Source organism: Pelodiscus sinensis, chromosome 11 (genome assembly GCF_049634645.1).
Source record: "Pelodiscus sinensis isolate JC-2024 chromosome 11, ASM4963464v1, whole genome shotgun sequence".
Taxonomy (NCBI): Eukaryota; Metazoa; Chordata; order Testudines; family Trionychidae; genus Pelodiscus; species Pelodiscus sinensis.
In genome coordinates this window covers 47,469,235-47,488,279 of record NC_134721.1, presented here as the reverse complement: position 1 = coordinate 47,488,279, position 19,045 = coordinate 47,469,235, and the positions used below count along the sequence as shown (strand labels likewise).

The 19,045-nt window shown below is 44.0% G+C and overlaps 1 protein-coding gene and 1 long non-coding RNA gene across 3 annotated transcripts in view; one reads left to right on the top strand and one right to left on the bottom strand.

The window, feature by feature from the left end:
* Nucleotides 1-10,724, top strand: part of LOC142830983 (uncharacterized) — a 98,210-nt gene extending 87,486 nt beyond the window's left edge. For both annotated transcript variants that reach the window (XR_012906563.1, XR_012906562.1), the window contains one exon: nt 9,972-10,724. This is a non-coding gene — a long non-coding RNA (uncharacterized LOC142830983). The remainder of the gene's footprint in view (nt 1-9,971) is intronic.
* SYN2 (synapsin II) overlaps nt 1-19,045 on the bottom strand; it is a 259,209-nt gene that overhangs the window by 36,813 nt on the left and 203,351 nt on the right. Inside the window, exons 6-8 of the mRNA XM_075939636.1 lie at nt 15,274-15,336; nt 12,967-13,109; nt 3,576-3,650 (exon numbers count right to left, since the gene is read on the bottom strand). Coding sequence (XP_075795751.1) covers nt 3,576-3,650; nt 12,967-13,109; nt 15,274-15,336 — 281 coding nt within the window. The remainder of the gene's footprint in view (nt 1-3,575; nt 3,651-12,966; nt 13,110-15,273; nt 15,337-19,045) is intronic.

Sequence of the window (19,045 nt, the reverse complement as noted above, 5' to 3'; positions counted from 1 at the left end):
TAGTATATCATAGCATTTATGTACACTTTTTAACATCCTATAGTATTTTAAAGGATGTTTCAAAAGAGATATAGAAAGCATATAATTATCTGCTGCTAAATTCTGTAGGTACTTGGTTTAATGTCAATTAAACTATTACATTTTATAAGACTTTCCATATGGCACGCTACATTGATTTTTGTGTGTGTTCCTCACCTCAAATATTTTAGATAGATGAATATGGTAAGTTAGATCTTTTTCAGACTCTCAAGTGCACTGCATTTTATTTATAACCTCAGAGAAAGAAACAAGATGGATGTTTACAATATGGGTACGTCTAAACTACATGGCTCCGTCGACGGAGCCATGTAGATTTGTTGTTTTCGCAAAGGCAAATGAAGCCGCGATCCTTTAAATCGCGGCTTCATTTACATTTACATGGCTGCCGCGCTGAGCCGACAAACAGCTGATCAGCGCGGCAGCCATGTAAATGTAAATGAAGCCGCGATCATTTAAATCGCGGCTTCATTTGCCTTTGCCTATGTGTCTAATCTACATGCCTCTGACGACAGAGGCATGTAGTCTAGACACAGCCTATATGTTGATTGGGTTGGTTATTTCATCTTTATAGAAAGGAGTGACTCAAAGTTCCAATGCAAGATGGTCTGACCATCCTGTGCACATCTCTGTGGAAGGTCTGGATAACTGACCAGTGATTGAGTCAAAGTGGGACATTCTTGCCAGAAAAAAAATGAAACAATTGCTATAGTAGAGCATGGACAGAATGAACAGGGTTTGATAAGAGTCATATAGTCCCAGTATATACATTGCTGTACTGTGCCTTCAGTTATGAGCATGCAGAGTTAGATGAAGACAATGGGAATTATGTGCACATATGCAAGGGCAGAGGTTGAGCCATAGGATCCAAGATGGCAGCCTGTCTGAACATGGGCCCGATTATATAATCTTGAAATAATTTATGGAGTTTGATGTCACAGTTTGATGTCACAGTTTTCCTAATTCAGAGGCTGATGAGCGCATTTTTGTAAAGGAAAGACATTTACCAGTCTCATGCTTTTTTCTCTTCTGATGTAAACTAGTGGTCATCTATTTGTGTATAAATATCCCTGCTATCACACCCCTCCCTATTTGTGTTGAAAAGAGAGCCGTTTCCTTTACAGCTCATCTCTTACTCTTCCTTGATCCACCCTTTGAGCCATAATGATCAATTTGCCACATTACTGTAATTTCTACTGAAAAACACCTGTTGTAATAAACACTAGATTCAGATTTCACAGTAGGACCAAAAGGAGCGGAGAGGCTGGGCTGTGAAGGATAAAATTCTTATTCACACATAGGTATCTTAAATAATAGTATCCTCTACAACCAAGCTTCTCAGTGCACATTTTGAATATTTCTTATTACAAGTTTTTTCCCAAAAGAAATGTTTCTCTTCAGGCAGAATGCTGTACTTTGAAATTTGTACAAATGTTTTTAAAAAATCCTGTTAACATTTTGCATGAAAATAACTGTTTCTCCAGTTTTCAGATTCCCTTTTCTTGCCAGTTAGAGTTCACTCCTTCTTGCAGGCATTTCAGGATGAATGCACAAAAATGCATAAACCCATGTACATATGTGTGGTGTAAATATTCATTTTCCTGCTACTGGCTTTTGGGAAGGGATTTCTGTTTTCCTCTCAGGCTTTGTCTTTTGCTGGCAGAAAGATATAACTAATGTCTGATAGTTATTTTTCTGTAAAATCCAAAGTGGAGACATACCACTTGTAGTGGTAGTTAAGTGAGGTGAGCACTATACTTTCAGCCCCTCCCCCCCACACCTGTGGATGACTAGTTCACCTAGTTGACCGCACAGTAATATAAAAGAGCCTCGTATTCAATATGTTTTTACACTGGAATAGCTAGTGTGCACATATACACTGTGTGTGTATGTTTTGTCTTGTGAGGGAAGATGTAACCTCACTCTGTGAAAAGCCAGAAGAGCATTTCAGCTCACTTTCCCTTCCCCCTCAGAGAACAGAGTTATCACTGTCATGTGCTCCCCCAAGGGATCTGTTTAGATGGAAGGGGCAAGATGGCAGACATCAGGGAGCTCTCATTCCCCTGCTCACTCGTTTTCTCCCTTACAGAAAAAGCTAACTTTCCTGTGTCTGTCAATTCTCAATGGCAGTGAGTGAGTGTAGCTTCCAGATTTTGAGAAACTGAAAGGAAAGAGGTTATCCTGAGTAAAGAAACTTTATTTTACCTTTACATTGGCCTTTTAATAGCACTGGAATATTTCCTATCCCTTTATGTATTAAAAAGTTAACATATATGTTCTAGAATCTGAAAACTTCCCAGGGAACCTGATAAGGTATGTGTCATTTTTGGTGTCTAATTCTTGAAAAAGACATGATGTTTCCAATCATATGAAAACAAAGATGAAAGATTTTCTTTAAACTCATGGCTATAAAATCATGTTGATCAAACATGTGCACATGTTCGCATGTCCTTCTCGTTCCCTCCAAAATCCTACTCTGCAAAGACTAACTACTTCATGAAAAGGTGAAGCTCCTTTAGTATTATGAAAACATGGATAAGGACATTTTTACTGCACAGATGGTAAAACTTCAAACAATGGTAACAGTTACAGAAGTGGAAAGAAGAAAAATCTCACAGCTGCATTAATGCTCCAGAGCTCTGTGTTCTGGGGACAGAGGCCTAGGCACAGCTGAGAAATATGCAAAAGTAAGTAATATCAGAGTTCTACAGCTAAGATCAAACTAATATAGCAGGGAAGAAAGAGGGAATATCCATTTGTTGAGCATGGGAAAAAAGCAGTGGTGAGCTTGTAACAATACACTGGGACTGGTGTTATGCATAGGAAAGGCCTTAGTACATCCCAACAGCTGAGAAGTAGCTCAATGTAATATAGTGGTCTCAAAAGGTAAAGAATAGGCCATTCAACAGGGTTACAAAGAAGAAAATGCTTTGTGTGGCTGGATTAAGACCACACTGTTTAGCTGCACAGGAAAAGACACTTAGCCCAATCTAAAGAAACTATATGGAAGGTTGCAGGAGAGGAAAAGAGTGCTGTGGAGAAGAGGAGAAATGCATCAGAAGAAATGACTCATGGACTAATGCTGTGGTGGTAAAATGCCTCAATAAAATCCTGACTGGCTTGTTGGTGATTACATAGATATAAGGATTTAGGATCTTAACTTTAAGATACCCCTTTGGAAAATCTTGGCCATATTATCTCATTCAATGAATTTTCAAAAGGAGTTCTGGTCCTGGCGGATGATAATTTTGCAGGGCCCAGGGGTGCCCTGTGGGGCCCGGGGAGGCACAATTTTGCGCATGCGTCTTGGCAGCAGCCAACCAGAAGTAGCGTGTGCAGGGTGCGTGCGCAGGGCCTAATGAAGTGCGGGGCCCAGGGAAGCTGCCCCGCTTGCCCTGCCCTATATCTGCCGCTGGTCCTGGTGGGACCTTCATTAGCACTAATTGTCCTAGTATCAGCCACGTGAATGTTTACATAATTTAAAATGAAAGTTACTTAAATTTCTAATTACTGTAGTTCACACATGAAGCTGAATTTACCTATCTGACATTGCGATTTGTTCCAACATTGCAGAGCCAGTGTTTGTCTTCCAGTTTCCAGATATGGAAGTCCTCCTGAGAGAAAAAAAATTACAGACACAATATTAACTGATTTAGCACACTTACATTTATGGTCAATAAACTGAGCAGTCATCTTCACCACCTTTCTTAAGTTGTTCTTATTTTCAGAGAAATAGGATACCAAGGACTGCCTGTTTTCACTCATTCTGCTGCTACACTGTGAAAAATTCAACTGATAGCACAAGTCTTAGTAAAACATCATGCATACATTCTATGTGTGACAATGGCAGTTTTTATTTCTCATGCCTTGGTACCTGTTCACTTTCATAACTGTTGTGACAACTGTTACTGTTTAGTGGTGATATTAGTAATAGACTATTATGAAATTGCAGCTAGCAATGGCTAGTATGGATACACCAACATTGTGAACTAATTCTAAATGCATAGCAAATAACATGAGTTATACAAAGGATACCTTTAACATAGGAGACAAAGAAAGGTTCAGGTCCAGATGCCAAATCTATCCCAAATGTTCATATTAGCCAATTATAGAACTAAGGTGCTAACAGTGATATGCAGATGCATATTTTGAACCTCTCCAAGGTTTAGAACCGTTGAGTCATTGTTTCAGTTTGGGTATGTCTACACATCAAAGTTAATTCGAAATAACAGCCGTTATTTCAAATTAACTTTAATAGTGTCTACACAGGCAAACCACTATTTCGAATTCAATTCGAAATAGCAGGGTGCTTGATTCGAATTTGGTAAACCTCATTCTACGAGGAATAACACCAAATTCAAAATAGCTAATTCGAAATAAGTGCTGTGTAGACACTTATTTTGAAATAGGGGGCCTCCAACCTTCCCAGGGTGTCCTGTTGGCCACTCCAGCCTCAAGCAAGAACAGTCCTCTCCCTCCCCCTTCCTCCCTGGAGCCCTTAAAGGGGTAGACTATGTTTCAGCTCCAAGCCTGCCAGCCCAGAACCAGCAGTCACTGCCCCTGACCCAGTGGTACCAAACCATGAGCCAGTCCAAACCACTGGCAGCCAGCTCTCCACCGCTCCCCAGGAGCAGACTGCCAGCTCCTAGGAGCCTGCCAGGGCCTGGAGAAGGCGGGCACCTTCCTGGTCAAGGGCAGAGATCAGGGTGGAGCTTACTCAGGTTTGGGGGGGGATGCCCACAATGTCCATGATCTCCATACTAGATGGAGGAATGTGTCCGTCGATGGCAGGATAGCTGCCAGCCTGGCCACCATACGCCACATGCAATCCCAGGAGCAGGTTCACATGAAAATCAAGGTGGTCCGGTGAGACCCCCAACCTTGAGCCCTGTGCTTCCCCTCCCCTTTCTTCCCCTTGCTTCCTCCTTCCAGCTCCCTCCTTCCAGGTTTTCCCCTCTCCTCTTCCACCCTTTCTCCTCCCCTCTCCCACCTCCTTTCATCCCCCCCCCCCCCCAGTTTTGTTAAATAAAGAGAGTTTGCGTTTATGAAAATACATGTATTTTATTTGACATTAGGAAGCGGGGTTGGGGAAGGGGTAAGTGGAAGGAAGTGAGGGAGGAATGAGGCACACCCCCCAGTGGGGCAGATCAGGGAGGCTCTGAGTGCTCCTCAAGGTTGAAGCGCTCCCACAGCACTTCCTGGATACTGACAGCCCCTCGATGGACGTCTCAGATCAGGTACAGCCAGGCTGATGTCAACGCGTCCACGAGATGCACCAGAGTGCCCAGGGGCAGCTCTGTCTCCATGTTGTAGAGTGCTATAGTGTAACGAGTGAGGGCAACCAAAGCACTCCAAGACACACATGCTTTGCGTCCCGCAGCGAGGCAGGCAAGCAAGCATGGACACCTGAGAACCGGCTGGCTGGTGTGTGTGTGTGTGTATGTCTTTAAGCACAAGCCTCAGATAGCCTCAGGCAACAGCCACACACAGACACTCCTGACCTGATACCCTGCCTGACCAGGTTCTGGCTGGCCTTAAATCTGAGTCTGTGTCCAGTCAGTGTGGATGCAGTATTTCGAATTATCAAAATGCTAATTCAAACTGCATTTTGTGTGTAGGTGTGTTAATTCAAATTAGCTTAATTTGAATTAATTATTTCAAATTAAGATAACTCGAATTAACACTGTAGTGTAGACATACTCTTTGACCCTCACCAAAATATACTCTACCTGCGAAATTTGGGGCTGTGTTCAGGTCTTGATATTGGACCCTTCTCTAATTTAAATTATCTTCTATTTCTAATGATCTCACTTACAAGCTCACTAAACAAAAACTACCGTTTACCATCTCTCTTTTCATGTCAATACTACATTATTGTCCTCACTAGATTTTAGTATTACCTTTTAAAACATGTTTTTAAACGTCAGTGATGGTAAATAGTATAGAAAAGAGGAAAGCATTTTGCAAATGTAAAGACTGTATTAGAAATGGACAAAAGATACAAACTGTCTAATTTATGAGCTCTTTTTCTCCCATTGGCAAAAGATCAGCAACACCTGTAATTTATGAGAAATGAATTACACAGTGGCAACAGGCTTGTCTCCAACTTTCTGTAAATCTAGTTATGAACTTTGGAAGAGAGATCAATCCACAGAATGAACAGATGTGCTAATTATGTATTAATTAGGGAAGCAAGTCCTAGCACATTAGAGTGCATTATACTACTGCAGTATTTTTCAAACTTTTTTCTCATAACCAAGTTGAAGAAAATTGTTGTTGCCCATGACCCAGCATAATTATATCTTCTGACTAGCATGCAGGTTCCAGGGTGGGCCACAGGGATGTTTAGAGTGCGGGCGCGGTGGGAGGGGGGGGGCAGGTGGTGGTGATGGTGGCTTTGCCTGGGGGTATGGGCTCTGAGATGGGGCCAAAGATGAGAGTTTAGGTTGCATGCTGGGGGGTGGGTTGGAGCAAAGGGGTTCGGTATGTAGGCAGGGACTCCGGGCTGAGGCATGGGGGTGAGGTACAGGGGGTGCAGGCTATGGGATGGGGTTGGGGATGAGATGTTTAAGGTGCAGGAGAGGTTTCTGGGTTTGTTTTGCTTTTTTATCTTGTGAGAGTTGGCTACTCACCTCCACCTAGGAGCCAGACCTGCTACTGATCGCTTTCAGGGCACTGTGCAGTCCACAGTGCCAGGACTGGCAGGAAGCTGTCCTTAGCTACCCACTGGTCACTTTGTCACCCTACAGAAGGTGACTCAATGCCTGACTTCCTGCAACTTTCTGCAACAGTACTGGGTTACGATCCATACTTTGAAAATCACTGTGCTAGTGTCTATCGTGTATTTTCAGCTTAGATACATCTTTGTGAGGTTTTAAAAGAAGCAAAATCTTAAAAGAACAAAGAATTTGAGATTAATATAACACTATCCTAGCTCAAGTTTAAAAAGCTTTTATCCGCCTCCTGTTTGATGAAGAAAAAACTTGAATGGCTATTCTGTCCATGAAGAGATGCATGAACTACCATACACTGTACTTTCAACACTGATGTGGTGTTTGCACATGTGGTATAGTGCAGGTTATTACTTTAGATTGACGTGAACACTACACATTTGTTGTGTTGTTCTTTTGATCACAATTCAGAAAGTTATAGATTCAATGTGTGTTGCTTTTGGAAAGAAAGGGTATGGTTTAAAGATCCGTTGGTACTTTTGTACATATTTGTAGGTTTTCACTGTACTACACCAGGGGTAGGGAATAATTTTTGCCTGGGGGCCAGGTTGGAAGGGGCGGGGCCTAATCCAGAAGGGGCGGGGCCAGAATGCCACTTTGCCCCCCCTTTCCCACTAGGCACCCATGCCCCTGGCAGGGCGGGAAGAGGTTTCACACACTCTCCCGCCCACAGGCCCAGATTGGCCTGGGGGGAACACATGAAGCCTTCTCCTGCCCTACCCCCACCCTGCGAGGAGCACATGGCACTTCAAAGTCTTGATTGGCCTGGGGGTGGGGGAGCTGCATGAAGCTTCCTTCGCCCTGCCCCTGCCCTGCATGAGCGTACGGCACTTTGAAGTGCTGTGCGCTCCTCACAGGGCTGGTGGGAGGGTGGAGGAAACTTCACGTGCTCCTCCTGCCCCCAGGCCAATCAGGGCTTGGGGGTGGGGGAGCTCACGATGTCTCCTCCCACCCTGCGAGAAGTGTGCGGCGCTTCAAAGCGCTGCGTGCTGTTCACAGGGTGGGAAGAAGCTTTGGGCGCTCCCCCGCTCCCAGGCCCTAATTGGCCTAGGGGCAAGGGAGCGGTAGGGCCTCCATGGGCCGGATCAGTCTGCCTGGCACAGAGGCCCTTTTGCTCACCCCTGTGCAACACCCTTTTTCACTGTATTTCCTTGAAGTCTGCTGTAACAAATCCTATAGTATAGTTAAATGTGTGTCATGAAACCTTTTGAGAAGCTGCAGTATTTGGAATGATCCAACATTGCATTCTGGATATAATCATCACTGACAGATGTTAAATGTCCCCCTTTTTTGGTGAGTCATGGATCCAGTTTATATCATAATTTCCCACAGAATTATTACACAGAAGTTCTTCATAAAAATCCATTTTGCTGATTTTTCTATGGTGAGTCTTTACATGCTCTGTTCCTGTGCCATAGCAAAAAATGAGCACCAGCTATAGAAGTTACTATTGATAAAACTTGTACATGCATATGAGATATTGTACAGTGATTTGGTAAATCTCCTGTTTTTCATGCTGCTATAGAGTATTTAACAATAGATAAATATTTCTTCATAAGAATCTAGAGGTATGTCTACACTACAGCACTAATTCGAACTAACTTAATTTGAATTAGTTTATTCGAACTAAGCTAATTTGAATTAATGCATCTGCACCCAAAAACTAATTCGAATTAGTGTTTTGCTAATTCAAACTAGTGAGTCCACACTGATTGGACGCTGGGTCGCATTTAAGGGAAGCTGAAACCAGTTCCGGCAGGGCATGAGGTCAGTAGTTGCTTTGTGTGGCTGCTGTCTGAGGCTCGTGCTTAAAGGGACCCGCCTGGACAGCCAGTTCTCAGCTTTTCCGCTTGCTTGCCTACCTCGCTGAGGGACAGCAAAGCGTTTTTCTCTCTGCCTGCCTATATTGGTGCTTCCCATTGGGGCCGCTGCCGCAGTTGGCACCATGGAGCCAGAGCTCACCCTGGGCATGCTGCTCCTGTTTTTGGACTTGCTGCTGCAAGCCTGCCAGCAATGGGTGGAGGCTGCCTTGCAAAAGTTGTCTCAAAGGCTTTTAGTAAGAAAACTGTGTCATGTTGCTGAAGGTATTTAAAAAGTCACCTATAAGCAATTAAGGTATGTCTACACTACAGCATTATTTCCAAATAGTTAATTCAAAATAAGATATTTCAAAATAACGCATCTATACACAAAATGCATTTTGAAATAGCGTTTTGCTATTTTAAAATAGCGCGTCCACACTGATTGGACACTGAATCACATTTAAGGCCAGCTGAAACTGGTTCCAGCAGAGCATCAGGTCAGTAGTTGCTTTGTGTGGCTGCTGCCTGAGGCTATCTGAGGCTTGTGCTTAAAGGGACCGCCCCCCCGGACAGCAGGTTCTCAGCTTTGCCTGCTTGCTTGTCTACCTCGCTGCGGGACAGCAAAGCATTTTTGTCTCTGTCTGCTTTGGTTGCCCTGACTCGGAACACCACAGCACTCGGCACCTTGGAGCCAGAGCTGCCTCTGGGCACTCTGGTGCTCCTTTTGGATGTCTTGCTGCAAGCCTGGCAGCAATTGCTGAAGTCTGCCTCACAGCAACTGCTGCAGCCCAACCCCCAGGCCCTCTTCCGGACCCTACTGGGCGATGAGGAGAAGCAGCAGCAGCAGTGCCCAGGCACCAGCGTGCCCCGCTGCACCTGGTGTCTGGACACCAGCAGTGACTGGTGGACCACATGGTCCTGGAGCACTGGGGAGACCAACAATGGACCCCAGAACTTCAGAATGAAGAAGGACACCTTCTGCAAGCTCTGTAAGTTGCTCGCTCCTGCTCTGCAGTGACGGGACACGCACATGAGGCCCGCCATTCCCCTCCAGAAGCGTGTGGCCATCGCCCTCTGGAAGCTCTCCATGATTGTGGGGAACCAGTTCAGTGTCGGGAGATCCACTGTCGGGGCAGTGCTCATGCAGGTATAGCAGTCTTTGGCCACTGTGCCTGGGGCGGGAGGGAAGAAGGGGCAGCCCCAGGGAAAAGGGGGGGGGAGGTGGTTCAAGTCCCTCCCCGGGAGGGTTTGTTCTGTCCCAGCCGCACTATGGACTGCCCACAGTGGCCAGGATTGCAGGGGGGTTGATCCTGGGGAGAGGGTGCAGGGCAGCTGCGGGGAAGGAGCACTGTCAGCTACCCTGGCACCCCAGTGACTCTTGGTTTTGTGTGTCCCTCTGCAGGTGGTCAAGGCCATCAATAGAGTGCTACTCTGCAGAGTCATCCATGTCATCGATGTGGACGCGAACATCGTGGGCTTTGGTGCCCTCGGCTTCCCCAACTGCAGAGGGGCAATCGACGGGATGCACACCCCTATCTGTGCCCCAGACCACCAGGCCTTCCTGTTCATAGACCAGAAGGGATATTTCTTGGTCATCCTGCAGGCTGTGTCTGACCACTGGGGCTGCTTCCTGGACATTAACGTCCAGCAAAGCACACGACATGCGGGTTTACAGCAACTCCTCTGTGTGCTGGAGGCTGTACACTGGGACTTTCTTCCCCAACCACCACATCAGGGTCGGGGACATGGACATGCCTGTGTGCCTGGTGGGGGACGCAGCCTACCCACTACAGCCCTGGCTCATGAAGCCCTACACAGGCCACCTCAACCCCTCCCGGCAGCCCTTTAATGCCAGGCTCAGCAGGGCCTGCATCGTGGTGGAAGGTGCCTTCGGCCAGGTGAAGGCCCATTTTAGATGCCTCCTCACCCACCTGGACCTCTCCAAGAGGACTATTCCACATGTGGTGGTGGCATGCAGGAGGCCCAGCTGGGGGCTGTCGGTATCCGGGAGGCCCTGTGGGAGAGATTCCAGATGGAGGAGGAGTGAAGCCTCCGGGGCATGCCCCACCAGAGCCTTGTGCCTTATTCCACCCTCATGTCCTTCCACTTTTCCCTCCTGATGTGAAATAAAACCACGTGTGTTGCCAAAAACAAACTCTGTTTATTGAACATAACTAGGGTGGGGGGAGGTGAGAGGGTGGGAGAGAGGCGGGGTAAACATGGGAGGAGGAAGTTGGAAGGGGAAGGCAAGGAGAGGAAGGGGGGGAGAAGCTCAGGGTTGGGGGTCTTGATGGTCCACCTGTTTCCCCAGCACTGTGGGTGCGGGGGCCTCAGCGTCCCCGGGGAGGGAGTGGGTATGGAGAGTGGGGTGGGGAGGAGGGGAGAAGGAAGAGGCGGGAAGGGGAGCAGGAGCGGGAGGAGGACCGATAGATGGGTCGGCAGCAGGGGTTGGAGCGGGAGGACACAATCTCTGCACCAGGGTCTGCAGGTGGTTGCAGATGGCACAGCCCTCAGCAAGCAGCTCCCGCCAGCTCTCCGGCCTCAGATGCAGGTGTTCACGCACCCAGTGCTCCAGGATGTGGGCCTGCCTTCTCAGGAGCCCCAGGTGCTGCCGCTGGTGGTACTCCTGGTTCTGGGTCAGCCTGCTGACTGCCCTGAGCAGGTTGGAAACAAGAGAAGTGGTCAGTTATCCTGGGGACACAGTGCGTGAAGCCCAGCCCCCCTCTGCAAAGCGAGGACGGCAGGTCTCTGCATCAGAGCCAATGTGCTTGCACATAGGCCATGTTTGCTATGTCCTGCTATCCCCGGGAGCGTGAGCTGGCCCAGGACTGCACACATGCCCCTGTGCTGTATATAGCGTGGATGTGCGGGGGGAGGGGAGCTGTGCCCTGCCTCTGCGTAGAAGAGGCTTGTGGAGGGAGGGCATCATGCAGTGTCCCTCCCCAGGGTCAGGAGCATGTCATGTGCCTTCATACATACCCACACGCATGTAACAGGCCAGGGCCCCTGTGTGGCAGCCAGCCGGGGCCACATGCCCAGGGTGGCACGGCCCATGCACAGGTTGCTGCGTGCTCCGGGGTCAGCAAGGCCCACATGTGCGGTACGACATCTCCCTCTCCTCCCCCCCCCCCACTGCCCCGCATAAGGGGACAGTGATGGCACTCACATGTCAAGGCCTCCTTGGCCTCGGATGACACCGGTGACATGGCTGCTGTGACTCCTCGGGGGTCCTGGGTGAGTGCCACGTGCCCTCCGGGCTCCTGTGACTCCTGGCCATTGTCCTCCTCCTCCGTGCCCTGCTCAGAGCTCTCTGCCCCAGGGTCGATGACCAGCTGAGGGGCACGGACTGTCTGACCCCCAGGATGTGGTTCAGAGCATCATAATAGGGGTAGCAGTCTGGGTCAGCCCCTGGTTGGGAGATGCCCCCTGTGGCCCTAGCATAGGCCTGCCACAGCTCTTTGATTTTCATGTGCACCTGCTCCTGGGTGCGCATGTGGCCTTTGGTGGCCAGGCTGTCAGCCATCCACCTGTAGAAAAGCCGCATTCCTGCGTCTAGTGCTGAGATCATGGACATTGGAGGCCTCAATCAGGTCCATGATCTCCACACTGGACCAGGAAGGCGCCCGCCTTTTGCGGTCCCTGGCAGGCTCCTGGGAGCTGCCAGCCTGTTCTGGGGGAGCGGAGGAGGGCTGGGTGCCAGTGGCTTGCTGTCTTATGCTGGGCCAGGGACAGTGACTGCTGGCTCTGCGCTGGCAGGCTTGCAGCTGGCACAGGCACTGTGGCCAGAGTCTACCCCTTTAAGGGCTCCGGGGCTGGTGGGGAGCAGAAGAGTTTTCCTGGTTTGGCCCAGAGTGGCCACCAGGGCACCCTGGGAAGGGCTGGAGGCCCCCGATTTCAAAATAAGCACCTACACAGCACTTATTTCGATTTAGCCATTTCAAATTTGGTGTTATTCCTCGTGGGATGAGGTTTACTAAATTCGAAATAAGCCCTCTGCTATTTCGATTTAATTTCAAAATAGCAGTTTGGCTGTATAGATATACCCTTAGATTCCATTTATTGTGGTTGGTTCCCTGAAACTATTCTGAAAAATTGCTATGAAAGGGTTGCCCCACGGGGGAGTTTAATTCTTCCCTTCCCACTCCCTCCTCCAAAAATAATTATTTCTGTAACAGAATTCAACAAAATGCACTAATATAAACAATAGACATCTGAGATGTTTTAAAAAGCTTTTTAAATTGAAATATCCATCAACAAACTTAAAAAAGTATAAAATACCTTTTCCCCAAAGTGCTGACTACAGAGGACTATTTAAAAAGAGACATTAGATTTCAACCAAGTGAGTTTTAGTGCTGCTTGGTAAATGAAAAAAAATATATATATAACTTTTGGCTTACATGTATGCTTTGTAGTTGCTGCCTATCTTTTGGATCCTGATGTCATATTTGGAATCTATGAAGGGTTCAGTGGTGGCGTAGGTCTGGGTCAGTGCTACCACGCTGGCTATGTCCTGAAAATCATAGTGGTTGTCTACTTTAACCTGTTGTCATAACACAAGCAGCATATGGAAGAGAAAAACAACAAGAACAACTTACTGTAAAATGCAATTACAAATGACTTGTGAGAAATATTAATTTTATACTACAATTATACTACAAGAATGGACAATTTATTTTATCTGGAGAAAAGTTGTAGCTATGAAAATTAGAATATGCCAAAAATATGCCTGCAGTAAGTGGTGTACTTTCTAAGCAGACCAAAATTGCTAATGAAGTGGGGATTTAACTAGCCTGTGCTTTATTAGCATAATCTCACCCACACGCTATTCCGCTCGCCAGCTGATTCGAACCTGGAAGTGCACTCCGGGACGCGTTAGTTCGAATCAAACCCCTTGGTTCGAACTAATGTTACTCATTTTTTGAGGAGTAATGTTAGCTTGAACCAAGGGGTTTGATTCGAACTAACTGGAGCACACTTCCTGCTTCGAATCAGCTGACGAGTGGAATAGCATGCGGGTGAGATTATGCTAATGAAGCATGGGATGTTTAAATCCCTACTTCATTAGCAATTTCGGTTGGCTACATTTGCATCCCTAGTTCGAACAAGGGAGAAAGTGTAGACACACCCTAAGAGTTCACAAACACAGGTAACACTTCCCTCTTGACAACTATTATGGGATGCAGATAATATGTACTTTGCACTTCAACAATGAATATTTGGTCCAGAGATTTCTACAAGAATTACACTTTTTACACTAGGCTGAATTTTCAAGTATAAATAAAATGCCTTTTCATTAAATTCTGATTTAAAAAACAGATTAGAGTAAAATGATTATAATTTAACTAAATGTGTAAAATCTTTCCCATTTGCTATTTCTGTCTATAGTTTAAACTGATTCCACTATACAGCAATTATTACCATTTACTTTCCCCTATAGCAGATCTTGAGAAAATTTTTGAAAAAGAATCAAGAGGAGAATTTTCTTAATTCCTTTTCTAGCAATTTTATAAATAAATACATTGTACTAATGCCAAATTTTGAAAAAATGTTATAGTGTGAATACAAGTAGGAGTTGCAGGCATATATTTGAGAACAGTATATGGCCGCTATAGTAGAAATTATGAATATATGGAAATAGGCTTAATCTCATTTAAGAACCAATGTATGTGGGAGAGAAGATGAATAATGGAGTGACTACGATTTAAAAAAACCTCATAGAAAGCCAAGTTCATAAACTTTGCACAAATCAATAAAGTAAGAAAAACCAGAGTGGCAAAGTAATAATGTGGATAAGATCAAGTTTTCTGGTTTTTGTTTTTAATTTAAGTATATTTATAGAACTCTTAAGAAAAAGAGCTTAGTTGCTTAAGCTAATCCACTGGTAAGGATGTTTAAGTAATTGTAATGTCATGTATTACTTCTCTTGGTTTCCATAATTTTTGTAGTAGGTTAGCTTTGTTGTATACAGGAGGTTCAGAGCTGTTCAGAATGTTCATTCATAGACTTTTTGGAAATCGAAGGGCATAAGTATCATTTGAAGATTGCCCTTGTTCAATTCTTTTTCATCTGAAGATCTCTTAAAAAGTTTCTCTGAAAAAGTTCATCAATACAGTACCTGCACCAGCTGACATCAGTGGAAGCATAATTGAGACATATACTGATACCACCATCATCAGATCTAAGTGATACAGAAATTGCTTCACCCAACAGTAAAATGCTCTAGATTATCACTGGGATTGAATGCAGTAAGTGTGCTGTATTTCTAGGAAATGAAGAAAAATACTGTATTCAATTGTGAGAATTTAGGAAGCTGTAGGAGAATTTATTTACTAGATTCTCAGACCTGCAAATCTTTATTTGTTTCTATAAGCCTGGCTTTTCAAGTAGTTCTGCTGCAGTCAACAAAATAGTCAACAAAATTATCACAAAAGGCCCTACTTCAGGAAAGCAGCTGAGCATGTGCTGAAGTCAAGGACTGAATTTAAACCATTTGGGGATGTAAGCATATGCTTAAATACTGTCCTGAATAGGGACCCAAGTAAGGGCTTGCAGAATCAGGATCCTGAGCTGGAATTTGACCAGTTCACAAGTTTCAACCCCTACTAGGAAGAAGTTTATATATTTTAATATTTACAGTACACAATTAAAATGTAGACTAGCACCAGAAATCCCCTAGTATATTTATGTATAAATAGCACCTGCACCTTTCCCATGCCTGAATGAGCATGTCCAATCTTCACGACAACAGGAAATGTTGGCAGTGTTAACTAAGAGTGGAAGAAAAGGAAAGAGTATTAATTTAACTGTCCACTGATGTTATGAACATTTTAATATACATGAAAATAACTTCTTCTGAAGTAGCTGTTCAGGATTTATTAGAATTTTCATCCTGGTTTTAACTGGCTTGCATATCTTCCTCTGTCACACTGGCATTTGTAAGAGCATCATTATTATGTTACATTCCTCTGTCTCATGCAGCTCTGCATTTAGTTTTTTTAAATCACAACAAAAATGTAGTAAAAGCAGTTCTTCCTCTGCAAATATTTTAGAAGTACCCATGGATTGCTCAGATATTTAACTTGAACCCAAACCTTAAAACTCATAATAAAGATACAACCACTATATTCTAATTCAGGCTATGTCTACATTGCACAGCTTTTGCAAAAAACAGCTGTTTTTGCACAAAAATTCACGGAGAGTCCACACTACAAGTGTGTTTTTGCACACGTAAATTTACAGTAAATCGGAAGAAGAGAGGGCTTTTTGCACAAGAGTTATTCTTCTTTCTACAAGGAATAAGCCTTTCTGCGCAAGACCTCTTGCACAGAAAGGTGTGTGTGGACTGCAAACAGGTTTCTTGTGCAAAAAACAGCTTATCAAAAGAAGCACAGGTGCCTTGGTGGCCATTCTGTTAATGGCAATCAGAGCTTTTCTTGCGCAAGAGCATCCATGCTGTGGAGACATAGCCTCAGTTTAGGATTCCAACCAAGTTCTTGTCCACACAGTGGGGAGCATTAAAAACACTTGCCACTCTCCAGTTAAAACTTAATTTGGAGACGTGCTGAAAAACAACATATTCTCATGCCTCTCAGCCTGCTTAGATTCAGGCCTTAACCACAGCAAATATCCTGCAGATAGCTGAAAGGGTAGATATTGTCTTTTTAATATCATTGTCTGCACCTGTAATTTGAATTTCTAATTTGATAGCCCAGGGTTAGCATCTGGACTTCTTCCTCTATTATAAATTTGACAGGTAATCCAAGAAATTGTTGGTGTTCAAAATGACAGTGATCACAAAGCATAAGAAGAGTACAAGAGCCAAATCCTCTCGGTTAAAAAGAGTACTTAATCTCTCATGGATTTTTGGGCTCCCTCACTTATAGCTGGTTCTTACCATGTTCAGCATGAAAGGAGGAAGAGAGAAGAGGGAAGACTCCTCAGAGCCAACAAACCAAGGATATACTAGGGAGATTAAAGCAAAGAACTAGAAATGAATAAGTACATTTCTACACCATGCCTAGAATTTCATAGGAAGATTTTTTCATAGTAGAATTTCATAGGAAGCTTTAGGCATCTCTCTTTACAGTACAGTTGAAATGTTTAATAACTACAGCTGTACCTCATTCATTAATTTTCTTCTTTATAAATCTCCTTAGCTTTGTTGAGTGGCTCAGTTGATCTATTAAAATTGCACAACTTTGCAATCAGCATTGCTGCACAATAACACATTTGAGTCAATGCTGCTCCACCTGATTTTTCTATCATTCTAAAAACAAAAATCCTACAGTGGGAAGTTGCCTAATAAAGTTTTTCTATTTATTTGCCCCTCCTAAAATAAATGTTGACGATGATAATGGAAAGAAAACATGAACTGCAGGTCTTAAGGCTTACAATAGAAGTTTGGAATGTCTTATGTAATGTTGTGTGTCCTCTCTTGAGAATGGCCAAGTTTAAAATAAATAGAGTACTGGAGGGAGGAATTTTGGCACAAGCCAGTAAGGTAGCTAGCTAATGTTCCTTCCTTGTAAACTGGCCTCTGCTACTTCAAGCTCTAGTTGCAGCTGGGTTTTCAATTTCATTATGAGATTCTTGTGAGCCTGAATGGAGTAATTATCTTTGAATACAGCAATTGTGACTTCATACTCTTTATGCAGAAAGTGAGTCGCAGAGCTGGGAACACAGAACCCTCGTCTGCTGATTTTTCCAAATTCATTGATCTAAAACATAGACAACGCATCCTCTCTGCATTTAAATTCCAGGACAGAGGAGGACACAAGCTAATGGGTATATTATATCAAACAACTCCAATGGAATTATAAGAAAACGTGTACAATTAGGATTATTTGTAATCAAAAAGGGCATTTTGGGCATCTCATGTATTATATAGTGACAGCTCACTGTCCTATCTTACGGAGTGTAAGGAATAAAAGATGCAATTAGTGTGGAAAAGAACGAACATTTCATACCCAAAGCTAAAACAGGTTTGGCAGTATCTTAACATAAGAACAGAACATAAGAACGGCCGTACTGGGTCAGACCAAAGGTCCATCTAGCCCAGTATCCTGTCTACCAACAGTGGCCAGCACCAGGTGCCCCAGAGAGGGTGGACCGAAGACAATGATCAAGCGATTTGTCTCCTGCCATCCCTCTCCAGCCTCTGACAAACAGAGGCCAAGGACACCATTTTATCCCCTGGCTAATAGCCTTTTATGGACCTAACCTCCATGAATTTATCCAGCTTCTCTTTAAACTCTATTATAGTCCTAGCCTTCACAGCCTCCTCTGGCAAGGAGTTCCACAGGTTGACTACACGCTGTGTGAAGAAGAACTTTCTTTTATTAGTTTTAAACCTGCTACCCATTAATTTCATTTGGTGTCCTCTAGTTCTTCTATTATGGGAACTAATAAATAACTTTTCTTTATCAGCCCTCTCCACACCACTCATGATTTTATAGACCTCTATCATATCCCCCCTCAGTCTGCTCTTTTCTAAACTTGGAAACACAACAGGTACCTTAAGAATTTTTAGACATCCTTTGCATTGTCAAGTTGTTTTATGCTGTCAGTATAATTCTGATGGCAATGGCAATACATTAAGCCTGACACTTCTGAAAACTATTTCACATTAGTAGCCTTTTTGAAAAAAATAGCCAGTTAAACATTAATCACACATTTTTATTCCCAATAGTGCAATTATCGTTCCATTGAATTAAAATATTAATGTAATATCATTTATGAAAGAACTATGCATTAAAATAGTTGGTTTTAAACAGAATATTTGACGTGCAGAAATGTTAAAACAGTATAAATATGCTGTTTATTCAACATTCACACAGATTTTGGCCATTGTTGCACAACTGTAAGTGAACATTTAGCAGCACAAAAGCAAACACTTGCTACTTTTTCTAATGACGTCCTATGGGACAACAGACTTTACTTACTTTTGGGAACAAGTTTGCTCATTAATAGTCTGCTTTTCAAATCTAAATATGAACATGTTTACATACCCAAATATGATTTCATAAACAGATAGTTGTGCTTCTAAATTAAGTATTTGCAAATGACTATGTAGGTGCACAAAGAAATTTTCTATGCAAATGAGGCATGTGTGTGCAGAGTTAGGAAAAAACAGATCGCAATGACAATGGGATGTGTCCTCTGAATAAACTGGTTTTACCATAAACATTTTTTCCCTACCGCCTCCCCCTCCCCAAGATTGTTGGCCAGGTCCTGGTCCCTTTGTTTTGCCTATGAAGGGGAATGGAAGTGGTTTCCCCAATCCTCTCTATTTTGTGTGGCCACCTGAAGGCTTAAAAAAAGCAAGCAATTATTTTCTATTGCTAATTTAAATGGCTTGACTTCACTTTTGCATTTAGGACCTAAGCAAAGCACTTAAAGAAATGGTTAATGTTAAGCATGTATTGGGAATACTTTATTGTAGAAGAACCTTAATCAGCTGTGACTACTTCTCTATAA